Raw genomic sequence first — 23,237 nt, forward strand, 5'->3', positions numbered from 1 at the left:
ATGGAGAGAATACTTCAAAGAACTGCTAAAATATGATTCAACCATCAATGAAGATGTGTTTGAGGAAGTCCCCAACTCACCATCAAAGTTGATCTTGAATTCCCACCAAGCAAGGAAGACATCAAAGTCGCCATTAGACACATGAAGAATGGAAAAACCGCAAGAGTGAACAGGATCCCAGTGGAGATTTTGAAACTTGGAGAAGAGATCACCCGTCTTCTCCATCAGGAGTTGCTGAAATCTGGGACAGAGAAGAAATTCTTGCAGGCCTCAGGGATTCCATCATTGCCACCACCTTCAAGAAACGAGACAAGGCAGACTGTGAGAACTACCGAGGAATCCCTTGTTCTCCATCACCGGGACAATCATCGCCCGAATCCTCTCTGCCGTCTCTCAGTTTCCAAAGAAATCTTTCCGGAAAACCAGTGTGGTTTCCGACCTAATCATGGAACTGCGGACATGATTTTCACTGCTTGGCAACTTCCCAGGAACAATATCACCCACTCTACATGGCCTTCATTGACCTGACCAAGGCTTTTGACTGTTAATTGGGAAGTGCTATGGAAGACCCTGTCAAAGGCCAGCTGTCCAGAGACATTCATCAATATCCTCCAACTCCTTCACGACAAGATGTCAGGGACAGCCCTCACCGACGGAAATAAGACAGAAACCTTTGACGTCAAAACTGGAGTCAAGCAGGGATGTGTCATTGCTCCCACCCTTTTCTCCATCTTCATCACCACAATCCTTCACCATGTCAAAAGCAAACTTCCCGGTGGAGGATGGACGGAAAACCTTTCAACCTCAACTGGTTGAAATTCAAGAAGAAAGCGACACTGACATCGCGTGTGGAACTTCAGTTTGCGGGTGACATCGCCATCTCCACTCTCTCAGAAGAGAATCTCCAAGCTATGCTTGCCGCCTTCGTGGAAGCATACCAAAGAATTGTCTCAGCCTCAACCTCAAGAAGTCTCGAACCCTTTACCTACCCACCCCAGGGCAAGATCCGTTCTCTCCCTCCATTAAGGAAGGTGGAGAAACCCTCCCAAACGTGGAACATTTCCCCTACCTGGGGAACCAACTCTCATCACATACTGATATTGACGCCGAGATCCAATATCGTATCCAATCCGCGAACGCTGTCTTCGGGCGCCCAAGGATGAGTGTCTTCGACATCCACGCTAATACTTGTTTACAAGGCAGTCGTCCTCCCAACACTTCTATGTGGCTCAGAAACCTGGATTCTGTACAGGCGCCACCTCAAGGCCCTAAAGATGTGCCATCAGTGCTGTCTGAGACCGATTCCCCGCATCAGCTGGGAAGACAGGCACACTAACATCAGCGTCCCTGAAGGAGCTAAGAGCACCAGCACCGACCGAGGCCACAATCATCCGAAACCAAGCTTCTGGGCCGACCATGTGGTTAGGATGGCAGAGTCCAAATTTCCAAAGCAAATCTTCTTTGTCCAACTCAAGGAAGGCTTCCGAACACGAGGAGGACAAAGCAAGTGATTCAAAGACACTCTGAAGGCTTACCTCAAGAAATGCAACATCGCATCAATGCCTGGGAGACCCTTTCTCAGAAGAGACCGTTTGGAGGAACCCTCTGATTGAAGGGACACATTTCTTTGAGGACACCTGATGGCGAGAGGAGACCCGGAAAAGGAACCCGGAATAGCGATCTAGAATGCAAGGACCGATCCCACCTCCCGGAAACACCTGCCAAGTGTGCGGTCGAAACTATGACTCTAGGATCGGGCTCATCTGCCATGCAAGAACCTATAGAACCCGGGACCAGTCACATGGAATTTAGAGGTGGACCATCATACTTGTTAGTGAGTGATCTCCGAAGAAGTGGTTGAAATGTAATCATGGTTGAATGTAAATTAAATTAATAAAATCTGGAATTGTAAGTTAGTCTCATGGTGACTTTGAATCTATCATTCACAAAAACATCTGGTTTAGCAATGGCCTTACTCGGACTGACCTACATATGATCCATGCCAAAGTGGTTTACTCTTAACTGTCTTCTGGAATGGTTTAGTAAGCCACTCAAGTCAAGGACAATTAGATATGGGCAACAAATGCAGGCCTTGTCAGCGATACTCACATCCCATGAAGAAATCCAGAAGAAGAGTCATACAGGATGCAAAACATTAACTTTGTTTCTCGCAGCACAGATGCTGCCAGACTGGCTTTTTTTTCCAGCACCTTCTTATTAATTATAAAAACAGACTTATCTGAATCATGGGCCCACAGCAAAAAGAAAAATACCCTTCAGTTAGTGGCTTCACATTAAAGACCAAGAATGGCTGGTGTTGGCGGATTTCTTCGTGGTTACTGTCACAACACAGGGTTGTTAGTTTAACAATGGCAACCACTTAAGATTCACTCTTGTGTGTAATTTTTTTGTAAAAAGCTTTTTGCAGCAACTAATTTGGTCTTCCATTTATAAGAAATGGAATGCAGCTACCTCTGAGAAAGCTGTCTGGGTCAAGAGAGCAAGCAGCATGTGTCCTGGAGTGACCAGCTCCCAACTCCCAGGCCTCCTTGGGGCCACGTGCTTCCTGATCTGTTTTAAAGGGCACCTGATCCTGTCGTGTTATGTACTCTGGGATAACACAGGCTGCAACTGGATGCAGCTTTAACCAAAAGATACTCCAGACCTTGAAGTTAGTTCAATCTGATTTATTGAACCAGTAGCACAGTTAGCACAGTTCTCTATGAGTTCGAATCTCTGCTAACCTAAGTGTGGTTACTCTGTCTGACTGAGCCAGACTAGCTCTTAGCCATGTGCTGGAGGTGTGATACTGTACATACACCCTGACTCACTCTGTAGATGTTCATCAGTGGAAAGAGGCGGAGTGTGAGTGGCTTGTGCCTTTTATTGTGAGATACCACCCCTGAGTGTCCTACCTGCTCATTGGTCATGTCCTGTTCTCTGTGTTCATTAGCTGTCTGTCTGTGCCTGTCTGTATATCATTATCTGCATGTCTGCATATCATGACATCTCCCTTTTAAAAAAATGTTTTGTTGGCACATGGGAACATACTTACATGTGGTGGCATATATTAACATATTTACAAGCGGTGGCATATGTGAACCTATTTACATGTGAAGACAGCTGTCTAATGTAAGAAAACAGAACATATCAAAGAAAACAAATGTTCATAAGTCCATTCTCTGGGGCTTACGTCTGATCCTTGTCGACCGCCAGAGAGGTGGTGGTGGGGACGACGGCGCCTTGACAGGTGGGATGGAAGCCTGACTGGTGGCCTCGTAGTTCGAGGTATCAGGAGGTGGCAAAACAACGGACGGAAACGGAGAAGAAAGCGGTTGCGGGCAGGCAACGGTGCGCAGTGCCCGTCTGTTTTGTCGCACAACAGAACCATCAGCCATACATACAACATACAAGCGGGGCGCAGCCTGTCGAACAACGACAGCTGGAGCAGACCAGTCACCATCCGGTACCTTGATGCTGACAGTCTCTGCCGGGGATAACAAGGGCAAATCGGTGGCGTGAGCATCATAGCCCTGCTTTTGCTGGTTTCGGAGCTGCTGCACCTTCTGCAGCATCGGGAGGTGATCCAGGTTGGGCAAGTGGATGGCTGGACGTGTCGTCTGCAGATCCCTGTTCATCAGGAGTTGAGCCGGCGACATGCCAGTGAACAGTGGGGTCGCCCTGTACGCAAGCAGCGCGAGGTAGATGTCAGAAGCAGAATCCGTGGTCTTGGAGGTGAGCTGTTTCACAATGTGCACGCCTTTTTCAACCTTCCCATTGGACTACGGATAGTGTGGGCTGGAAGTGACATGTTTGAAATGGTATGACTTGGCAAACATAGACCACTCGTGGCTGTTGAAGCACGGGCCATTGTCACTCATGACAGTGAGTGGGATACCATGCCTGGAGAACGTCTCCTTACAGGCCTTGATGACGGTCCGAGATGTGAGGTCTGAGAGCTTCACGACTTTAGGGTATTTGGAGAAAAGGTCAATAATCAACACGTAGTCACGACCATTCACACGAAAGAGGTTGATGCCAACCTTGGACCACGGGGAGATCTCGATTTCATGCTGCTGGAGCGTCTCCTTGCTCTGAGCTGGCTGGAAGCATTGACAGGTCGCACAGTTGAGGACCATGTTTGAGATGTCCTGGCTAATACCGGACCAGTAGACAGCCTGCCTGGCTCTGCACCTGCACTTCTCGACGCCCAGGTATCCCTCATGGATTTGGCGGAGCACCAAGCTCTGGAGACTGAATGGAATGACAATCCGGTCCAGCTTGAGAAGGATACCATTAATCACTGTCAGGTCGTCCTTTACATTGTAAAATTGAGGGCACTGCCCTTTCTGCCAGCCATTGGCGAGGTGGTGCATGACACGCTGCAAGAGGGGGTCTTTGGCTGTCTCCTCGCGGACACAAACCACCTTCTCATCAGACGCCGGGAGAGTGCTAGCACACACCTGCACCTGTGATTCAATCTGCCGGATGATTTCCAGCGGTTCACTAGGCAATGTGATGGAGCGGGACAATGCATCAGCGATGATAAGCTCCTTGCCAGGCGTGTACACTAAGTCAAAGTTGTACCTTCTGGGTTTGAGGAGGATGTGCTGCAATCGAGGCGTCATGTCGCTCAGGTCCTTGTGGATAATGTGGACCAGAGGCCTATGATCCGTCTCGACAGTGAATGTCGGCAGGCCGTAGACATAGTCGTGAAACTTGAGAATGCCAGTGAGAAGACCCAGGCATTCCTTCTCTATTTGCGCATACCGTGTTTCGGTGGGCATCATGGGCCTCGATGCGTAGGCTACTGGTGCCCAGGATGAAGTGTCATCGCGTTGAAGCAGCATCGCACCAATGCCACCTGGCTCGCATCTGTTGAGATCTTCGTCTCCCTGTCTGGGTCAAAAAATGCCAAGACGGGTGCAGTGGTGAGCTTGGCTTTCAGCTCCAACCACTCTGCCTGATGTACTGCCTTCCACTCAAAGGCAGTGGACTTTTTTTACCAGGTTTCATAGGGCCGTGGTGTGTTAGGCCAGGTTTGGGATGAACTTGCCCAGAAAACTTACCATGTCCAGGAAGCGCAGCACCGCCTTCTTGTCTTCAGGGACCTTCATGGCTTCGATGGCCTTGACCTTGTCTGTGTCCGGGCGCACGCCCTGCTGAGAGATCTGGTCACCTAGGAACTTGAGTGTCGACATGCCAAAGCAACATTTGGACTTGTTCAGCTTCAGGCCATTGGCATGGACACGGCAGAATACCTACTGGAGAGGGAAACATGCTCTTCAGGGGTCGTGGACCATATGATGATGTCGTCCACGTACACACGAACCCCTTCAATGCCCTCCATCATTTGCTCCATGAGCGATGGAAGATCGCCGATGCCGAGACAACGCCAAATGGCATGCAAATATAGCAGCATCTGCCAAACGGTGTGGTGAAGGTGCAGAGCCTTCTGCTGGACTCATCCAGCTGGATTTACCAAAATCCATGTGACGCATCTAACTTGGTAAAAAAAACGTGCGTGTGCCATCTCACTGGTGAGTTCCTCCTGCTTCGGGATGGGGTAGTGTTCACGCATTATATTCTTATTGAGTTCCTTGGGATCAATGCAGATGTACAGGTCTCCCGAAGGCTTTCTAACACATACCATCGAGCTGACCCAGTCAGTCGGTTCGGTTACCTTGGAAATGATGCCCTGTTGCTGAAGACCCTTGAGCTGTGCCTTCAGTTGCTCCCTTAGCGGAGCCGGGACCCGGAGAGGTGCGTGGACCACTGCCTTGACATCAGGTTGTAGCAGAATCTTGTATCGATATGGCAGCGTGCCCATCCCGTCGAACATATCCGGATACTGAGCGAGGATGTTGTCAATGCCGGCCTGAAGATACAAATTGGAGGATGTCGTTGTGTAAACCCGCTGCACGAGGTTCAGCTGCTTGCAGGCATGCGTGCCAAGTAGGGATTCCCTGTCTGGCTTGACAATTTAAAAACTTAAACGTGCATGGGTGCTGCGGTTGGAGACGAGTAGATGGCAGGATCCCAGTGCCGTGATGGCATTTCCGTTGTAGTCCAGGAGCCTGCAGGCTGCTGGAAGGACCTTGGGGGGCTTCTTGATGTGTTTGAAATCTGCCTGTGAGAGGAGGTTGGCAGAAGCACCTGGGTCCAGCTTAAACTGGATGGAGCAGTGGTTGACCCGCATCACTGCACGCCATTCGTCCGCAGAATCCACAGCGAGAATGGATTGAATTTGTGATGAGTTGGATGTGGCATATTCACATTTGGTAATGATGCCCACACAGTAGGTGGAGTCCAGGCATTCTTCCTCTAGATCCGTTGTGCTGCCAGGATCAGAATCCTGTAATCATTGTTGCACACTCTGAACTCGCCGTCGTCGGAATTGGGAGCGCTGGCCCCTGGCTGGTGGTGCCGACCTGCACAAGGCTGTCCAGGTTTCCCGCAGTTTAAACATCGCCTGTCCCTTGCAGGGCAGTGTTTCTTTAAGTGGGCGTTGCTGCAGTTCGAGCATGTCATGACGTCGGCGTCCTGACGCTCCGCGCGTCTTTGCACATGCACAGTGCGGATGTCGGCTGCTTTGTTATCCCGTTTGCATCGCGCATGCGTAGGGCCCCAAGAAAAGCGTGCAAAATGGCCGCATTCATCAATGCTGAGGCATTGCATCCGGGAGATGGCCTGCACACTCTCTGCCTCGTGGGAGGCAAGTTTCTCATTTTCAGCCGATTTGTACTGGGCATAGCAATTTTCAGCGTGCTCATGCTCTGTGCATGTTTCAATCATGAATGGCAGGGTCATATGCTTGATTTTCAGTAGCTGCTCGCTCAGAAGATCAGAGTGAACTCCAAAAACGATTTGGTCTCTGATCATGGAGTCAGCAGTATCACCAAAGTTGCAGGACAGAGCTAGCAGGCGGAGGTTAGTTAAGAAGGAGTTGCAAGATTCATCTTTACCTTGTAGACGCCGTTTGAATATGTAGCGCTCGAAGATTTCATTGGTGTCCACTTCACAGTGACTGTCAAACTTGTCCAGGATGGTCTGAAACTTTGTCTTGTCCTGGCCTTCGGTGAAGTGAAAAGAGTTGAAGAGTTCGATGGCTTGATCACCCGCTGTTGAGAGGAGAAGCGCGATCTTCCTTGCATCAGACGCACCCACGAGGTCTGAAGCTTCGATGTACAGCAGAAACCTTTGCTTGAATGTCCACCAGTTGGCACTGAGATTGCCGGAGGTCCTGAGCTGGTGAGGATCCTGAATCTTCTCCATGGTGCCGGGATACATTCGCTGGTCGTCACGGAATGGACTGAGGTAAACCACCTAGATTAAGCAGTCTCCTGGTAGAATGTTGTGTTATGTACTCTGGGATAACGCAGGCTGCAACTGGATGCAGCTTTAACCAAAAGATACTCCAGACCTTGAAGTTAGTTCAATCTGATTTATTGAACCAGTAGCACAGTTAGCACAGTTCTCTATGAGTTTGAATCTCTGCTAACATAAATGTGGTTACTCTGTCTGACTGAACCAGACTAGCTCTTAGCCACGTGCTGGAGGTGTGATACTGTACATACACCCTGACTCACTCTGTAGATGTTCATCAGTGGAAAGAGGCGGAGTGTGAGTGCCTCGTGACTTTTATAGTGAGATACCACCCCTGAGTGTCCTGCCTGCTCATTGGTCATGTCCTGTTCTCATGTGTTCATTAGCTGCCCGCCTGTATATCATTATCTGCATGTCCGCATATCATGACAGATCCTATTCTTATCCTATAATAGAACTTTGACCCATGCTAATGTAATGTAGGCACTTGTGTATGGATATGCATAAATTGCACATATTGTCATAATTGCAAACCTGAGTGTAAGGATGTTGGGATAACATAACTAATCAAATCAGCTTAAAGTATTCAAACAGTTGGTGTGAGAAATGGAACAATGTGATGTTGCTGGAGAAAGAGGTGTTGTTTTTCTGAAGTTCGGATAGAAACTCGTTGCTGAGGTGAATCTCTGCTGCGCCTGTGTTGTCAGACTGCTTGTCCAACAACCACTCTTAGCTGTACCTCAAGTTGAATCACTTAAACATTGGGAGGACCAACGGCATTGGACAGAATCTTATCAGCCTCACAGAAAGGACTTTGGAGGTGAGATTGGGGGTGGGGGGGATTTTATAAAGGTAATCAGCTCCACCTCTGAGAGCTTGTACTGGCAGTGCCTCATAGCCAACGAGTGGCAAATAAGTGTGCCAAAAAAGTAGTAGCGTTGGCCTTTGTGCACAATCCTCCTCAAATACTCCTCAGTACATCAGTATGTGGAGACATTGTTCAATATAATATTAAAACATAACAGATTAGAAACTCCCTTGTCCATTTCTAGCTCTGTGCTGAACTAGTTATCTCAGCCAGGGCAGCAGCAGGGCATTATAATTGGCCTCAGTGCACTTGACATCTAGAAGGGGATAGTCAGGGTTGCTGCTTCTGAGTGCTCTTAGTGCTGGTAAGTATACATGTGGATTTTAGACAAGGACTGGATCAGGCTCTGTTGTAATGCTCTGTGAATAGGTTCTCAATGTCCGCACTCTATCCCTGCTTTGAGACATGTTTATTCGTTAAAGGTAAATAATAAACATACATACGCAAGTTGCTGTTGGAGAATGGTCTCATGAATAAAGTCCTGGAGGATTGTCAGCAGCCATAGAAACAACAAGGATCGGCACCTTTAGGCGAAAGTGTGTGAATATGGCTTAGGATAGTTATATACCCAGTGCTTTTGGATTTCCAGAGTGTGGGAGATGAAATACTAAAGACTGCAGGATAGCCATACTAGAATTGTTGTTATTAATAACTGCCTGAATATCTAGGCGATGGCATTGCATTTTAATCTTGCATTGACCTCGGAAAATACCTGAGGACCATTGACGTTGCCAATTAGTAAGAATTTCAATGTCTTTGCTGTTTAGTTACTTTGAGAAACAGAAAGCAGAGTGGCAGACAGAACCTCAGGAGCCACCTATCCCAGAATCACTTGCAGCAGCAGCTGCTGCTGCCCAACAGCTTCAGGTGGCCAGGAAACAGGACGCTCGGCAAACGGCCACATTCCGACAACAACCACCTCCTATGAAGGTAAAGCTGATAAACGTTTGTCATGATTGTTTCATAAATTGTCTAAAACCACTGTTCAAATGCTGCCTCGTAGTGCAGCTAACCTTTTGCTGTTTTATATTGTGAAAAGCAGAGCTGTACCCTCTGGTTTCAGGTCAAGACTGGAAATCTGTGTGCATCAAAGGCAAGCCATGTGTGAACTGGTGTCCCCTGCAAAGCCGCATTTTAAATCTACCAAGGCTGTACATTGAATTGCCTGGAAATTTAAACACTTATTTTGTTTAGGCAAATACTTCCATTGTTCTCTCCTAATGTAGTAATATTAGCCGTTCGTAGTAATAAGGCATTCATTGTCATATTTGTCTAGAGAGTAATTTCTTGCTTTCTTTATCACGTGGAATGTGAATTATGTGGTTGACAGTTGGTAGTGAAAATGGTATCCAACCAATGTCTGGGTGTGCACTGATCAATTAAACCACCGATTGAGTCCTGAACGAGCAATCCACCAAATAATCACAAATTAAACATTTATTTATTTTTCTCCCCTTCTGCCAACTAAATTGAGGGTTAGCAAAGAGTCACACACTAAGTACATAGGCCACGATTCTCTGGTCCGGCGCCAGAGTGCCGGCGCTGGCGCCAAAACGGGAGTACTTTACTCCGGCACCGGTTCCGAGACCTGATTCTTGGGTCCTGGGGGTGCCAGCACGGCGCTGGAGTGGGCCATGCCGGTCCTGACATCGACCCGGCGCCGCGGGGTCCGCACATGCGCAGTTGGGCCGGCGCCAACTAGCACATGCGCACTGGCCGTCATCCCCGTGTGCCCCGACGCCAAATGGTGCAGGGATCCAGGAGCCGACGCAGAAGAAAAGAGGTCCGGAGCCAGAGAGGCCTGCCCGCCGATCGGAGGGCCCTGATCGCGGGCCAGGCCACTACGGAGGGCCTCCCCGGGGTTGGACCCCACCTCCCCCCCCCCCCCCCCCACAGGCCGCCCCCCGGATCCTTCAGTCCCGAGGTCCCGCCAGCCCAGAGCATGTTAGAACGGCGCCGGCGGGACACGGATTTTTTCGGATGGCCACCCGGGCCGGAGAATCGCGGCACCACCGGAGGATCACCGCTACGGCTGTTTGTGGCGATTCTCTGTGCGGCTCGGCGCCATTCGCGTGCGGCCGTTTTCACAGGGCTGGGATAATCGCGTCCCGGCGTCGGGGTGGTGTGGCACGATTCGCGCGGCGCCGCGCCGATTCACCCACCCGGCGGGGGTCGGAGAATCCCACCCACAGTCAGCAGAAGAACATGTTAAGAGAGAATACAAAGAGATTATGAGAGAATTCAAGAATACAATGAGGGACACAAAGAGGAACTATGACATTTAATTATCAAGGCACATGAAAATATTTTATAGGTTCATGTGATGGTAGTTGGACCCCCAAGCGATGGACAGAATAATATTACAGTGATGCAATAGAATCTTCACTGGACTGTGATTTGACTAAAGACTGCTTAACATGCCATTTGAATACCAAATGGAGACTTGAACTCTGACAATGATGTATTGTAAATGTACAGTGAATAGAGTGCTATTTTCTGAACTAAATTACAATTGAATCAGATAAAATTCTTTGTATATCTTCCTTTACAGAGAGGTTTATTGGTGATCCGAGTCTTTGGTCTATCTGTCTCTGCCTTCAGACTGACTACTGAACTTAAACAATACAGTGTGAGAAATACATTCCAAAGCAAAGGAACAGATGAGATTTAAGTATGGTTCTCTTAAACTCCAAAACAGCTGCCAATCAAGTATATATATATTAATATAACCACAGGATACCTCTATTGAATTAAATGTTTAGCAAACCCCCCCCCCCCCCCCCATAGACACTTTTAAAAATGTGTTCGTTGTCAAGGCCAGCATTTATGACCCATCTTTAATTGTCCTTGAGAAACTGGTGGGGAGCCAGTCAGACACAACCATTGATTGAGGAAAGAAAGCATTCATGGGCACACCTAATCAATTTTTGAAAGTTGGGATTTGTCATCCAGGAGAGAATCCTGGATAGGCTTTATGATTTGTTGGAACTAGAACATGAGGAATTAAACTAACGGACCATCTGAGAGATGGCACTGACCAGAGGAACACCCTAAGCCTGAATTAAGATGGAAGAGAGTTTTTTCCTGAAACTTTCAAACTAGGATCAATGAATGAACCAATCCTCTGATGCAGCTTGGGGAAGATATACGAGCAATAAAAATGTTGAATATCCACCTTTAATAAACTGCCTGAAGAGACATCATATGCAAGGTAATATGGTACAACAAAACAGGAGCAGGATTGAAATTTGCAACTGCTGATGGGAGTTGAATGCAGAGACTGTGGTGTATAATCGGAAATGTAGCGCCAACCCAACACACACATCAACATTTTCGGATTCATCTATTCTGACACAGGTATACATCCCGACCCAAGCAAACTAGAAGATGTCAGTGCAACACTCACTCCACAAGTCAAAAATGATCCTCAATGTTGCCTAGGATTGTTTAATTTCTTTCACCCTGTATACCTAACTTTTCCCAAAAAGCCTCATCACTATGTGAACTTCTGAAGAAAGAAGAACCTGTTGTTTTGTGGGTGGATCATCACCACATTTTTAATGACCTTAAAAAGTATCAACTGATGGACTATCAACTCAACTGTTTTGACACCTGACTGAGCAGACCACACTTGAGGTTGATGCATCCCAAAACAAACATGGAAAGGCAACTTATTATCTAAATGGGGAGAGACTTGGGGGTGCTCCAGTGCAGAGGGATCTGGGCTTCCTCGTGCATGAGTCACAGAAAACGAGCAGCAGGTAATACGGAAAGCAAATGGAATGTTGGCATTTATAGCAAAAGGAATGGAGTATAAAGATAAGGAAGTGTTGTTGGAACTAGACAAGGCATTGGCAAGACCGCACCTGGAGTATTGTGCACAGTTTTGGTCTCCTTATTTGAAGAAAGATGTAGTGGCATTGGAGGCAGTTCAGAGGAGGTTCACTAGATTGATTCCAGAGATGAGGGGTTTGTTGTATGAGGAGAGATTGAACAGTTTTGACCTATACTCTCTAGAGTTTAGAAGAATTGAGGGAACAGTGGCTGCCTGGCGCTCACCTCCGATTGCCCCCTCGGAGATGAGGCTGCCAGGTTCATGTTTATGTAGAGCTGTTGTAAACGATACTCGCCCGGTGAATATTCCGTGAGGGGTGGAGGTCTGGAGAGAGTGCTCGCTAATGACATGCCAATTTATTAAAATGAGGTTCCCGGGCTCGCATGGTGCGATTTACACTACTCAATTCCAAAAGCCAATCACGCCTGAGAGAATCACATTGCGTGCCAAGTTTTCTGTGGACGGAGAGAGAGGGCTCAAAATCACTCCCTGTAGTTTGCTCTTCAGTCTATTTGGAGCACCACAGGAGGTTATTTCTGACAATAGAACCTAATATATTTGTTCTTGCCAGATGAGGTGGGATAGACTGCTTTTCTTATTTTTCCACTCTTTTTCCATTTGGCTATAGCAGAGGCTTCGAATTTAAACGGATGCAGGTTTGCCAATTCAGTATGCACTTGATTGTGCAGTTTTAAGAATTAAGCCAGACAGGTATTCTTGTGTTAAATATGTAACGGGTTAGTTTTATTATGCTGAAATCCACTCAGGTAAAAAATAGTAAAAAATGTACAAAACAGCTTAACTTGCCACTAGTGTGCACAAACACATACTCAAACACCAAGAAATCAGAAAAAATACAACATTACAGATGTCAAACTTGGCCAAGTTAAAGTGCCGATTAATAGAAAAGAGAAATCAATAAAGATTCACTGATTGTATCCAGAGCATTGGTTCTTCCGTTGAGGCAGTTGGTTTAAAGTTGTGGTTGGTATGTCCTTTTTCTCCTGGAAACACTGTCCTCGAAATCCAGTGCTTCCAGTAGAATGCCTCTGCCTGCTGCAGGAATGTAGACACACTTCTAACTCAGCAGAACAGGTTTCAAAGTTTGGATGGAATGTTGCAGAGGGACGGCAAGAGACAGCCACTGACTCCAGCAGCTAGAATATCTTTGCCAAACCCCAAATTCAAGCATTCCCACAAAAGGTTGCATCACATGACCTCTACATGCTGGTTGTATATTCTGAGAGGAGATTAATCAGCTCATGTCTGGCATGGATCTGCTTTGCCTTTGTGATATCCAAGCAGATACATTTTTTTAATGTTGCAGCAATTAACCCTTGAATGGTTAATTCTTCCATTTGGATGAGATAGGAAGGTAGCTTTTCATACCTCCAGGGAAGTCTCTCTCGGAAGCCTCCATGGATTCTGCATCTCCATGAAGTTTAGTTTGGCTACACAGATGCCAATTGGCAGCCATTTTAAGTCTTTGTGTATCAGTGAAATGTTCCTTTTTAAGTTTTAAGATGGGAAACCAGCCGATGAGATATGAAATGAATTCCATATTTTTGTGAGGGCCACGAAGAATCCAGCACGAGTTGAAGGATAGAAAGAAATAACATTTATTTACAATAACATATATATACAACAGCAACTCCCTTGCTGCTCAGTCCTCTCTAGCTAGTTCCAAACTGGCCAGCTTTATTTATGCAGGGAATCTGCTAATGATTTCTCCTCCCCCCTCATAAGGGAAGCTCATACTCCCAAAGGATTGTGGGATTGCCATTAGTCCTCAGCCAGTGGTAAGCAGGCAGGTTATAACACATATAGAGAATCTTCGTGACACACTGGACAACCCTTTAAGGTGATGTGTGAGAAGTGGGAGTCAACCATACCATTTAGATTATCATAGAATTTACAGTGCAGAAGGAGGCTATTCGGCCCATCGAGTCTGCACCGGCTCTTGGAAAGAGCACCCTACCCAAGGTCTACACCTCCACCCTATCCCCATACCCCAGTAACCCCACCCAACACTAAGGGCAATTTTGGACACTAAGGGCAATTTATCATGGCCAATCCACCTAACCTGCACATCTTTGGACTGTGGGAGGAAACCGGAGCACCCGGAGGAAACCCACACACACACGGGGAGGATGTGCAGACTCCGCACAGACAGTGACCCAGCGGGGAATCGAACCTGGGACCCTGGAGCTGTGAAGCAATTGTGCTATCCACGATGCTACTGTGCTGCCCATTTAGTCACCAGATCCAATGGAATGGCAGAATGTATGGTTTGAACTGTGGAATTGTGAAGCGTTCTCAAACAGAAGACGATCTGTACATGACTATGTTGCATCTTAGAGTGACACCACTCCATGCGACCATTCCCTCAATTGTGGAAATGCTACTTGGCAGCCAAGTGGGCTGTTTAGCAAAGGGCTAAATCGCGGGCTTTGAAAGCAGACCAAGGCAGGCCAGCAGCACGGTTCAATTCCCGTAACAGCCTCCCCGAACAGGCGCCGGAATGTGGCGACTAGGGGCTTTTCACAGTAACTTCATTTGAAGCCTACTTGTGACAATAAGCGATTTTCATTTCATTCCATTTCATTTCATTTTCATTTCAAGTGTGAACAAACCTCCCAGTTACCCACTCGTTGACACTTGAGGTAGGTGATGCCTTGATCAAAAAACAGGGGAAGGTGAAACAAGTCCACAACCAGCATGCAGATAATGGATTACCCATACTGAACATCAGACAGAAAGTTCAAGGACAACACCCAACTGATAACAAATGGAACCCAACAAACATTGTCAGCATATGCCCAGAAACCAGATTGTGCCCAGAAACCAGATTGTATCAAGTTCAAATACAAAATGGTATTACAGTGAATGAAACTGATGTCAAATTAGAACAATACAGCCAGAAACTCTGAACATTCTTATTGGGAATATAACACCATCTAAGATGTAACACAAACAACATTCCTAAACAACATGCCAAAGTCTCCAACTAAGATTATTGTGTCAAAATCTCAATAGATAAGCAAACAGCTGATGTGTTTTCAAGACTTGTAAATTTAGTGCTTTGTATAATCATTTGTTCCTTGTTCATATCCCAGCTGATGTTAATATTGGACAAGTCAGAAACCTGGCTTGATAGATCCTAACTTTTTTTAGAAAGTATGGAGGAAAGTTACTGAACAAATTCACAATAGTCTGCTGATGAACTTCTAATACAATAAAATATTTATTAAGCAAGAAAAATTAACTATTACACGAGGTTAAAAAAAAGGTCAATAAGATCCCAATACAAACACAAGAACAGGCTACAAATTCACACTATTTCTTTGCCCCAGCAATAGCTGTACCCAGACACATGAACCACTGAAGAGTTGTCACCACTTGACACAAAGGCTTCCTGCTTGGGACTGGCACCGTTGCAAATGGTCTTCTTCTGGTTAAACTCCTGAGCATTCACTCAATGCTTTTCATCCAACTCAGATCTCTTCCTGAGACATCCAAAACCACACTGTAAACTCAATCTCCCAGTAGCACCTCTGCTAAACTGATCATATTACTGAGCTCTGTAAATGACTATTCAGTCAACTACTGTTCCTCTAGCCTTGTAATGTTTACTTCTCAGAGGGCTAAACATCCCTGTGTTCACTCTCTGACACATTCTGAACTCACTCTTCTGTCTTTTTACTGTGACTGTGTCACTTGACCACTGTTGCTAGGCAACAGTAAAGTTTTTTTTCTACTTTCTGTTTTCCTCCCACAGTCACTAAATGTTTAACCCATGTCATATATATATACACACAAATATATATATTCAACTTGAAACCATTGTGCAGACACAATGTTATTATCTTTATAAATAGTTTGATTCTTTAAAAGTAAACCATTAGTTTAAAAAAGGGGATATTATCATTTTATTTATATGTACCTTTAATCAAGTCTAACTTAAACTATTGTCAATCACTGCCACCTCGACAGGATGTGATGTATTAGTCCCATGACTTGTGTTCAGTTCACAGCAAGAGATGGTCAGAGTAAGACACATATACTTAGCCTCCGAGTTAACGCTATTTGCATATAGTCTTATTTCCAAATAAAGAGGCCACATTATTGTTTTACCAATCATTGTTGCTTGATCGGTACATTTATGTTGACGGAAATACAACAGCTGTGTTGGGTAGAGTGAGGAGTGCAAGTATTTGACATAAAGTACTAGTTCTGGAGAAAATGAACTGAAACATAGATACCTAGAATTTACAGTGCAAAAGGAGGCCATTCGGCCCATCGAGTCTGCACCGGCTCTTGGAAAGAGCACCCAACCTGGATTGCCTTTTTATAGGACCTAGAAGCAGAGGCAGGCCATTTGACCCTTCAAACTTGCTCTTCCATTCAATAAGATCATGGCTTATCTGGTTGTGATCTCACTTCCACTTTCCTGTCTGCCCCCAATAATCTTTGACTCCCAGGTCTATCAAAAATCTGCTTACTCTGCCTTGGGTATAGTCTTCACTGCTTTCTGGGGAAGAGAATTCCATAGACTAACGATCCCCTGAGAGAAAAACATTCTCCTCATTTCAGTCTTAAAAGGGAGAACTCATATTCTTTGATTGTATTCTTAGTTCTCGTCCCCCCTCAAAAGTGGGAACATCCTCTCACTATCTAGTCCCCTCAGGGTTCGATATATTTCAATGAGATCACCTCTCATTCTTCTAAACTCCAATGGGTACAGGCCCAACTTGTTCAACCTTTCTTCAAAGGATAAGCGTTTCATCCCAGGAATGAAATGAGTGAATCTTCTCTGTACTGCTTTTAAGGCAAACATATCTTATTTCAATGAAAAAGACCAAACCGGTACACAAATTCCAGATATGGGGCGAAATTCTCCCCCAACGGCGGGATGTCCGCCGACTGGCGCCAAAGCCGGCGCCAATCAGACGGGCATCGCGCCGGCCCAAAGGTGCGGAATGCTCCGCATCTTTGGCGGCCTAGCCCCAACATTGAGGGGCTATGCCGACGCCGCAGGGATTTCCGCCCCGCCAGCTGGCGGAAATGGCGTTTGTTTCCCCGCCAGCTGGCGCAGAAATGCGGCGCATGCGCGGGAGCGTCAGCGGCCGCTGTCAGTTTCCCGCGCATGCGCAGTGGGGAGAGTCTCTTCCGCCTCCGCCATGGTGGAGGCCGTAGCGGAGGCGGAAGGGAAAGAGTGCCCCCACGGCACAGGCCCGCCCGCGGATCGGTGGGCCCCGATCGCGGGCCAGGCACCCCCCGGGGTCAGATCGCCCCGCGCCCCCCCCCCCCCCCCAGGACCCCGGAGCCCGCCCATGCCGCCTGGTCCCGCCGGTAAATACCAGGTTTGATTTACGTCGGCGGGACAGGCAATTCCTGGGCGGGACTTCGGCCCATTCGGGCCGGAGAATCCAGCGGGGGGTCCCGCCAACCGGCGCGGCCGGATTCCCGCCCCCGCCCAATCTCCGGGAGCGGAGACTTCGGCGGGGGCGGGATTCACGGCGGCCAACGGCCATTCTCCGACCCGGCGGGGGTTCGGAGAATGACGCCCATGGTCTCACCAAGGCCCTGTACAGCTACAGTAAAACTTTACTGTCGCTTTGACAAAGCTACATCTTTGACAAAGGGTCATCTGGACTCAAAACGTCTTTTCTCCCCCTACAGATGCTGCCAGACCTGCTGAGATTTTCCATCATTTTTTCTTTGATTTCAGATTCCAGCATCTGCAGTAATTTGCTTTTATCCAATATCTATGTTGCTCCGTGTATGGGCATTAACTATTCTTTGTGCCCACAGGCTTGCTTGTCTTGTCATCAACAAATCCATCGGAATGCACCCATCTGTCCTCTTTGCAAAGCAAAAAGTCGGTCTCGTAATCCGAAAAAACCCAAGAGGAAGCAAGATGAATAATAACCCCTTTGAAATGTACACAAATAAACTAAAGTTTAAATGTGGCAATGCTGCACAAGCGCAAAATAAAGTGTTATGTAGTTGGTTTATATTTTCATGTGTTGTAAGCACAAAGCTGTATTTTGCTTTTAGAAAAATAAATCCTTCTTGTTGCCAATAGCAACTTATCCAAAAACTGTATTTCCGATATTATAGAATAGGATTTGTCAAATTGTTTAAATATGATTGCTCATGGATATTTAATTAACAGAAGGGAAAATACTGAAAGTAGCGTATGGAATACTACTTGGACTGAAGTGTTAGAAAACAGTCCGCATGGATGTATTGAGTTTGTAGATGTACATTAAGCCATACCATGGTTGTATAATTTGCTGAAGTGCAAGTCTTACTAAATTAATCAAATTTAAAACCTGTGCATTAGTTACCATTTTGGAAGAGCAAGCATTTGTTGCTTGGATATAGCCTAGAAATTATACAATGTTATATTAACAAATGGCTGCTTAACATAATTGTATGAAATTAAGGCGTTAGTCTTGGCTCAGTGATATAACATGAGCCTCTCTGTGGGTGAAACTCCATGCAAATGCTTTGAGCACATTGCCTAGCCAGTGTTGGTGATGCCATCCTTTAAGTTGAGTCATTAAAACAAGACTATTTTCAGGGGGATGCAAATCATTCTAAAGACATTTGAAGAGGAGCCGCGGAGTTTTCCTGGTCTCCTGACCAATATTCATTCCTGAACCAACATCACTAAAAGACGTAAATATCTCATTGCCATTTGTGGAACCTTGCAGTATGCAAATTGCATTACATTTCATGTTTTGCAACAGTGGCTACACTTTACTGTGAAACACTTTTGGACCATTCTGAGGATGTGGAAGGTGCTACATAAATGCATTTTTAAAAACAGCCTTGGGTACTAATTTCATATGAATACTTTTAAGTGCATTTATGTAATATTGCAAACAGCATAATTTCTAGTCTTATTAGAGTAGAAAAGATAGATTAATTGTCCAAATAGTCGAACTAAATGTGAGAAATTATTCCAAAGTTTGTAATTGCTATGTGCCTTTTTATTAATTTACAGAGAAACACAATGTTTATCTAAATTTTGAAGGCATTTGTCTAAATTCCATTTGACATCCTCAATTGTACATAATAATTTGTGGTGTAAAATAGCCTGTGTTTTTTTCATGAAATAAAACAAGAAGTTTCAATTGTAATAAGATAATAAGTTTGTTATTCTTTTAGTCGATAAATGTGCCTTCTCTACATTTCTGTTTTATGGTCTCTTTTCACAAGATAGATACAGATTAAGGAACATATTTGCTAATTTTAGCTCATTCATCAATGAAAATATAATCTGCATTGTAGGTTCTGATTTACTGCAGCTTTTGAGAACAGCCACCATATGGGTCTCCAGTTCATGGAAATACTCTCAAATCTCAACCAGCAATAAGGGACGGGAGGGGGTCGGAGAATCGCCAGGGGCTGGCATGAATCCTGTCCCCGCCGGTTGCCGAATTCTCCGGCACGGATATTCGGCGGGGGTGGGAATCGCGCCGTGCCGGTTGGCGGGCCCCCCCCCCGGCGATTCTCTGGCCCACAATGGGCCGAAGTCCCGCTGCTGGAATGCCTGTCCCGCCGGCGAGAATCAAACCACCATTCTTACCGGCGGGACAAGGCGGCGCGGGGTCCTGGGGGGGGGCGCGGGGCGATCTGGCCCCGGGGGGTGCCCCCAAGGTGGCCTGGCCGGCGATCGGGGCCCACTGATCCACAGGCGGGCCTGTGCCGTGAGGGCACTCTTTTCCTTAAGCCTTCGCAATGGTCTCCTTTGGTGTGGCCCGATGCCGGACTGATTCGCGACGTTTTTGGTGCCGGTCGCCGGATATCGCGGCGATTGCTGAGAATCCCGCCCAAGGTACGTGAAATAGCAGCTGGGGACGGATGTCCGCCGACCGGTTCCAAAAAAGGCGCAAATCACTCCAGCATCACGCCACACCAAAGGTGCGGAATTCTCCGCATCCTGAGGGGCCGAGCCCTCGCCTTGAGGGGCTAGGCCCGCGCCGGACTGATTTCCGCCTCGCCATCTGGCCGGAAATGCCTTTGGTGCCCCGCCAGCTGGCGCGGAAATGACTTTGCCGTGCGGCGCATGCGCGGGAGCGTTAGCGGCCGCTCACGGCATCCCCGCGCATGCGCAGTAGAGGGGTTATCTTCCCCCTCCGCCATAGTGGAGAAGGCAGAAGGAAAAGAGTGCCCCCACGGCACAGGCCCGCCCGCGGATCGGTGGGTCCCGATCGCGTGCCAGACCACCGTGGGGGCACCCCCCGGGGCCAGATCGCCCCGCGCCCCCCCCAGGACCCCGGAGCCCGCCCGCGCCACCTTGTACCGCCGGTAAGAGAGGTGGTTTGATTTTCGCCGGCGGGACAGGCATTCCAGCAGCGGGACATCGGCCCATCGCGGGCCGGAGAATCGCCGGGGGTGCCTGCCAACCGGCGCGGCGCGATTCCCACCCCCGCCGAATATCCGGTGCCGGAGAATTCGGCAGTCGGCGGGGGCGGGATTCACGCCAGCCCCCGGCGATTCTCCGACCCGGCAGGAGTAGGAGAATCCCGCCCGTGACATAACACTGACACTGTGGGCGGATTCTCCCATACCCGCGCTGGCAGGTTCAATGGTGGGCGCTTGGGGGACAATTCGGAGGGAGATCCAAAAAATTGGTTTTATGCCAGTGTGAACATCTCACGGGATCTTGCACTGGTGCCTGCCATGACGATCAGAAAACCCACTGGAGGTTGGCATGAAACTGATTTACATACTGCTAATGAAATGCTGATGAAGGCCTGACCAAATCTCAGAGATTAGGCTAGTGTAAAACAAGTCTGTAACAATGTGGTGTGCAGATCGCTGGACTCACCTGCGTAATGGGGATGGCGGGATCTGGGATTAGAACTTGATGATTAGACATGATCATAATGAATGGCGGAGCAGGCTTGATGGGCTGAATGGACCCTGGACCCTTGAACACCACAGCGGTGGGTGGGGGTTGCAGGTGGATTTTCCAGATTCGATGCACTGGAGGGGCCCATATCTTTGAGCCTCAGAATGTTCTTGGAGATCTATCGTCTTTCTCAGGAGGTCTACCTTCCAGCATCAGTGCTCCCGGAGATCCATCTTCATTTTCAGAATGTCCATTTTCTTATTCAGTCATAGGTCGGTGATGTTGGGTGCCTTTTCAAACTGACCCTTGGATATGATGGTGGACTAGCACCAAGTTCTAGACAGCCATGCAATTCCACAACGAACACATGAGATCTAAGCTCTGTAATCCTTCCACATACAGCCGTGAATGAATCATAGAATCATAAAATTTACAGTGCAGAAGGAGGCCATTTGGCCCATCGACGCTTGGAAAGTGCACCCTACTCAAGCCCTAACCTCCACCCTATCCCAGTAACCCCACCTAACCATTTTGGATATTAAGGGTAATTTAGAATGGCCAATCCACCTAACCTGCACATCTTTGGACTGGTGGTGGACAATTAAACAGCTCACTGGAGGAGGAGGCTCCACAAATATCCCCACACTCAATGATGGAGGAGACCAGCACACATGTGCAAAAGGCACTGGATACTGCAACTGCTATGGGCCCTGACAATATTCCAGCAATAGTACTCAGGACCTGTGCCCCAGAAGTTGCCACACCCCTAGCCAACACCCCTGTTTCAGTACAGCTACAACACTGGCATCTACCTGGCAATGTGGGAAATTACCCAAGTGTGTCCTGCACACAAGAAACAAGAGAAATCCAACCCAGCCAATGACTTCCCTATCAGTCAACTCTCCATCATCAGCAAAGTGAAGGAAGGAGTCATCAACAGTGCTATCAAGCGGCACTTACTCAGCTATAACCTGCTCATGGATGCTCAGTTTCTGTTCCGCCAGGGTCACTCAGCTCCGTACCTCATTACAGCCTTGGTTCAAACATGGACAAAAGAGCTGAATGCCAGGGGTGAGGTGAGAGTGACTGTCCTTGACATCAGGGCAGCATTTGACCAGGTGTGGCATCAAGGAGCCCTAGCTAAACTAGAGTCAATGGGAATCGGGGAAAACTCTCCGCTGGTTGGAGTCATACCTGGCACAAAGGAAGAGGGTTGTAGTGATTGGAGGTTAATCATCTCAACTTCAGGATATCACTGTGGGAGTTCCTCAGGGTAGTGTCTTAGGCCCAACCATCTTCAGTTGCTTCATCAGTGACCTCCCTTCCATCATAAGGTCAGAAGTGGGGATGTTTGCAGATGACGACACAATGTTCAGCACATTTGCGACTCCTCAGATAATGAAGCAATCCATGTCCAAATGCAGCAGGACCTGGACAATATCCAGGCTTGGGCTGACAAGTGGCATGTTACATTCATGCCACACAATGTCAGGCAATGACCATATCCTACAAAAGAGGATCAAACCACTTTCCCTTGACATTCAATGGCATTACCATTGCTGAATCCCCACAATCAACATCCTAGGGTTACAATTGATCAGAAACTGAACTGGACTAGCCACATTAATACTGTGGCTACCAAGGCAGGTCAAGGGCTAGGAATCCTACAGTGAGTAACTCAGCTCTTGAACCCCCCCCCACCAAAGCCTATCCACCATCTACAAGGCACAAGTCAGGAATGTAATGGAATACTCTCTACTTGCCTGGATGAGTGCAGCTCCAACAACACTCACGAAGCTCGATACCATCCCTGACAAAGAAGCCCACTTGATTGCATGCCATTCCACAAACATTCAAACCCTTCACCACAAACAAACAGTGGCAGCCATGTATAGCATCTACAAGATTCAGTGCAGTAATTCACCATGGTTCCTTAAACAGTACCTTCCAAACCCATGACCACTGCCATCTCCCTCCCTAACAGCACAGTGGGTGTACCTACACACCAAAGACTGTAGCATTTCAAGAAGGCAACTCACCACCACCTTCTGAAGGGCAACTAGGGATGGGCAATAAATGCTGGCCTAACCAGCGACACCCACATCCCATAAATGAATTTAAAGAAAACTATGCACCATCAAGCCTACCTGCCACAGAATGCGGCGTAAAACCCCCGGGTGTATAATTATTGAGGTCAGGGTTGGAAGGTATGTTTTCCTGCTGGCCTCCACAGTGGGAAATAATCCACGTTCCCTCCTCCGCCATGGGGCATAGTCCGCTGATAGGAGGACTCCGTGCTGTTTCTTTTAATATTGTAAGATGAATACCATTAGGATTGG

The 23,237-nt window shown here is 47.3% G+C and overlaps 1 protein-coding gene across 2 annotated transcripts in view; it reads left to right on the forward strand.

Annotated features, from left to right (window-relative positions):
* The window catches only part of zc4h2 (zinc finger, C4H2 domain containing), a 61,380-nt gene extending 42,149 nt beyond the window's left edge, over nt 1-19,231 (forward strand). For both annotated transcript variants that reach the window (XM_072505586.1, XM_072505587.1), the window contains exons 4-5: nt 8,962-9,124; nt 17,844-19,231. In XM_072505586.1, the coding sequence (XP_072361687.1) occupies nt 8,962-9,124; nt 17,844-17,957 (277 nt within the window). In that variant the 3' untranslated portion in view covers nt 17,958-19,231. The remainder of the gene's footprint in view (nt 1-8,961; nt 9,125-17,843) is intronic.
* Nucleotides 19,232-23,237: the final 4,006 nt, after the last annotated feature.

Source organism: Scyliorhinus torazame, chromosome 5 (assembly GCF_047496885.1).
Source record: "Scyliorhinus torazame isolate Kashiwa2021f chromosome 5, sScyTor2.1, whole genome shotgun sequence".
NCBI classification, from domain to species: domain Eukaryota; kingdom Metazoa; phylum Chordata; class Chondrichthyes; order Carcharhiniformes; family Scyliorhinidae; genus Scyliorhinus; species Scyliorhinus torazame.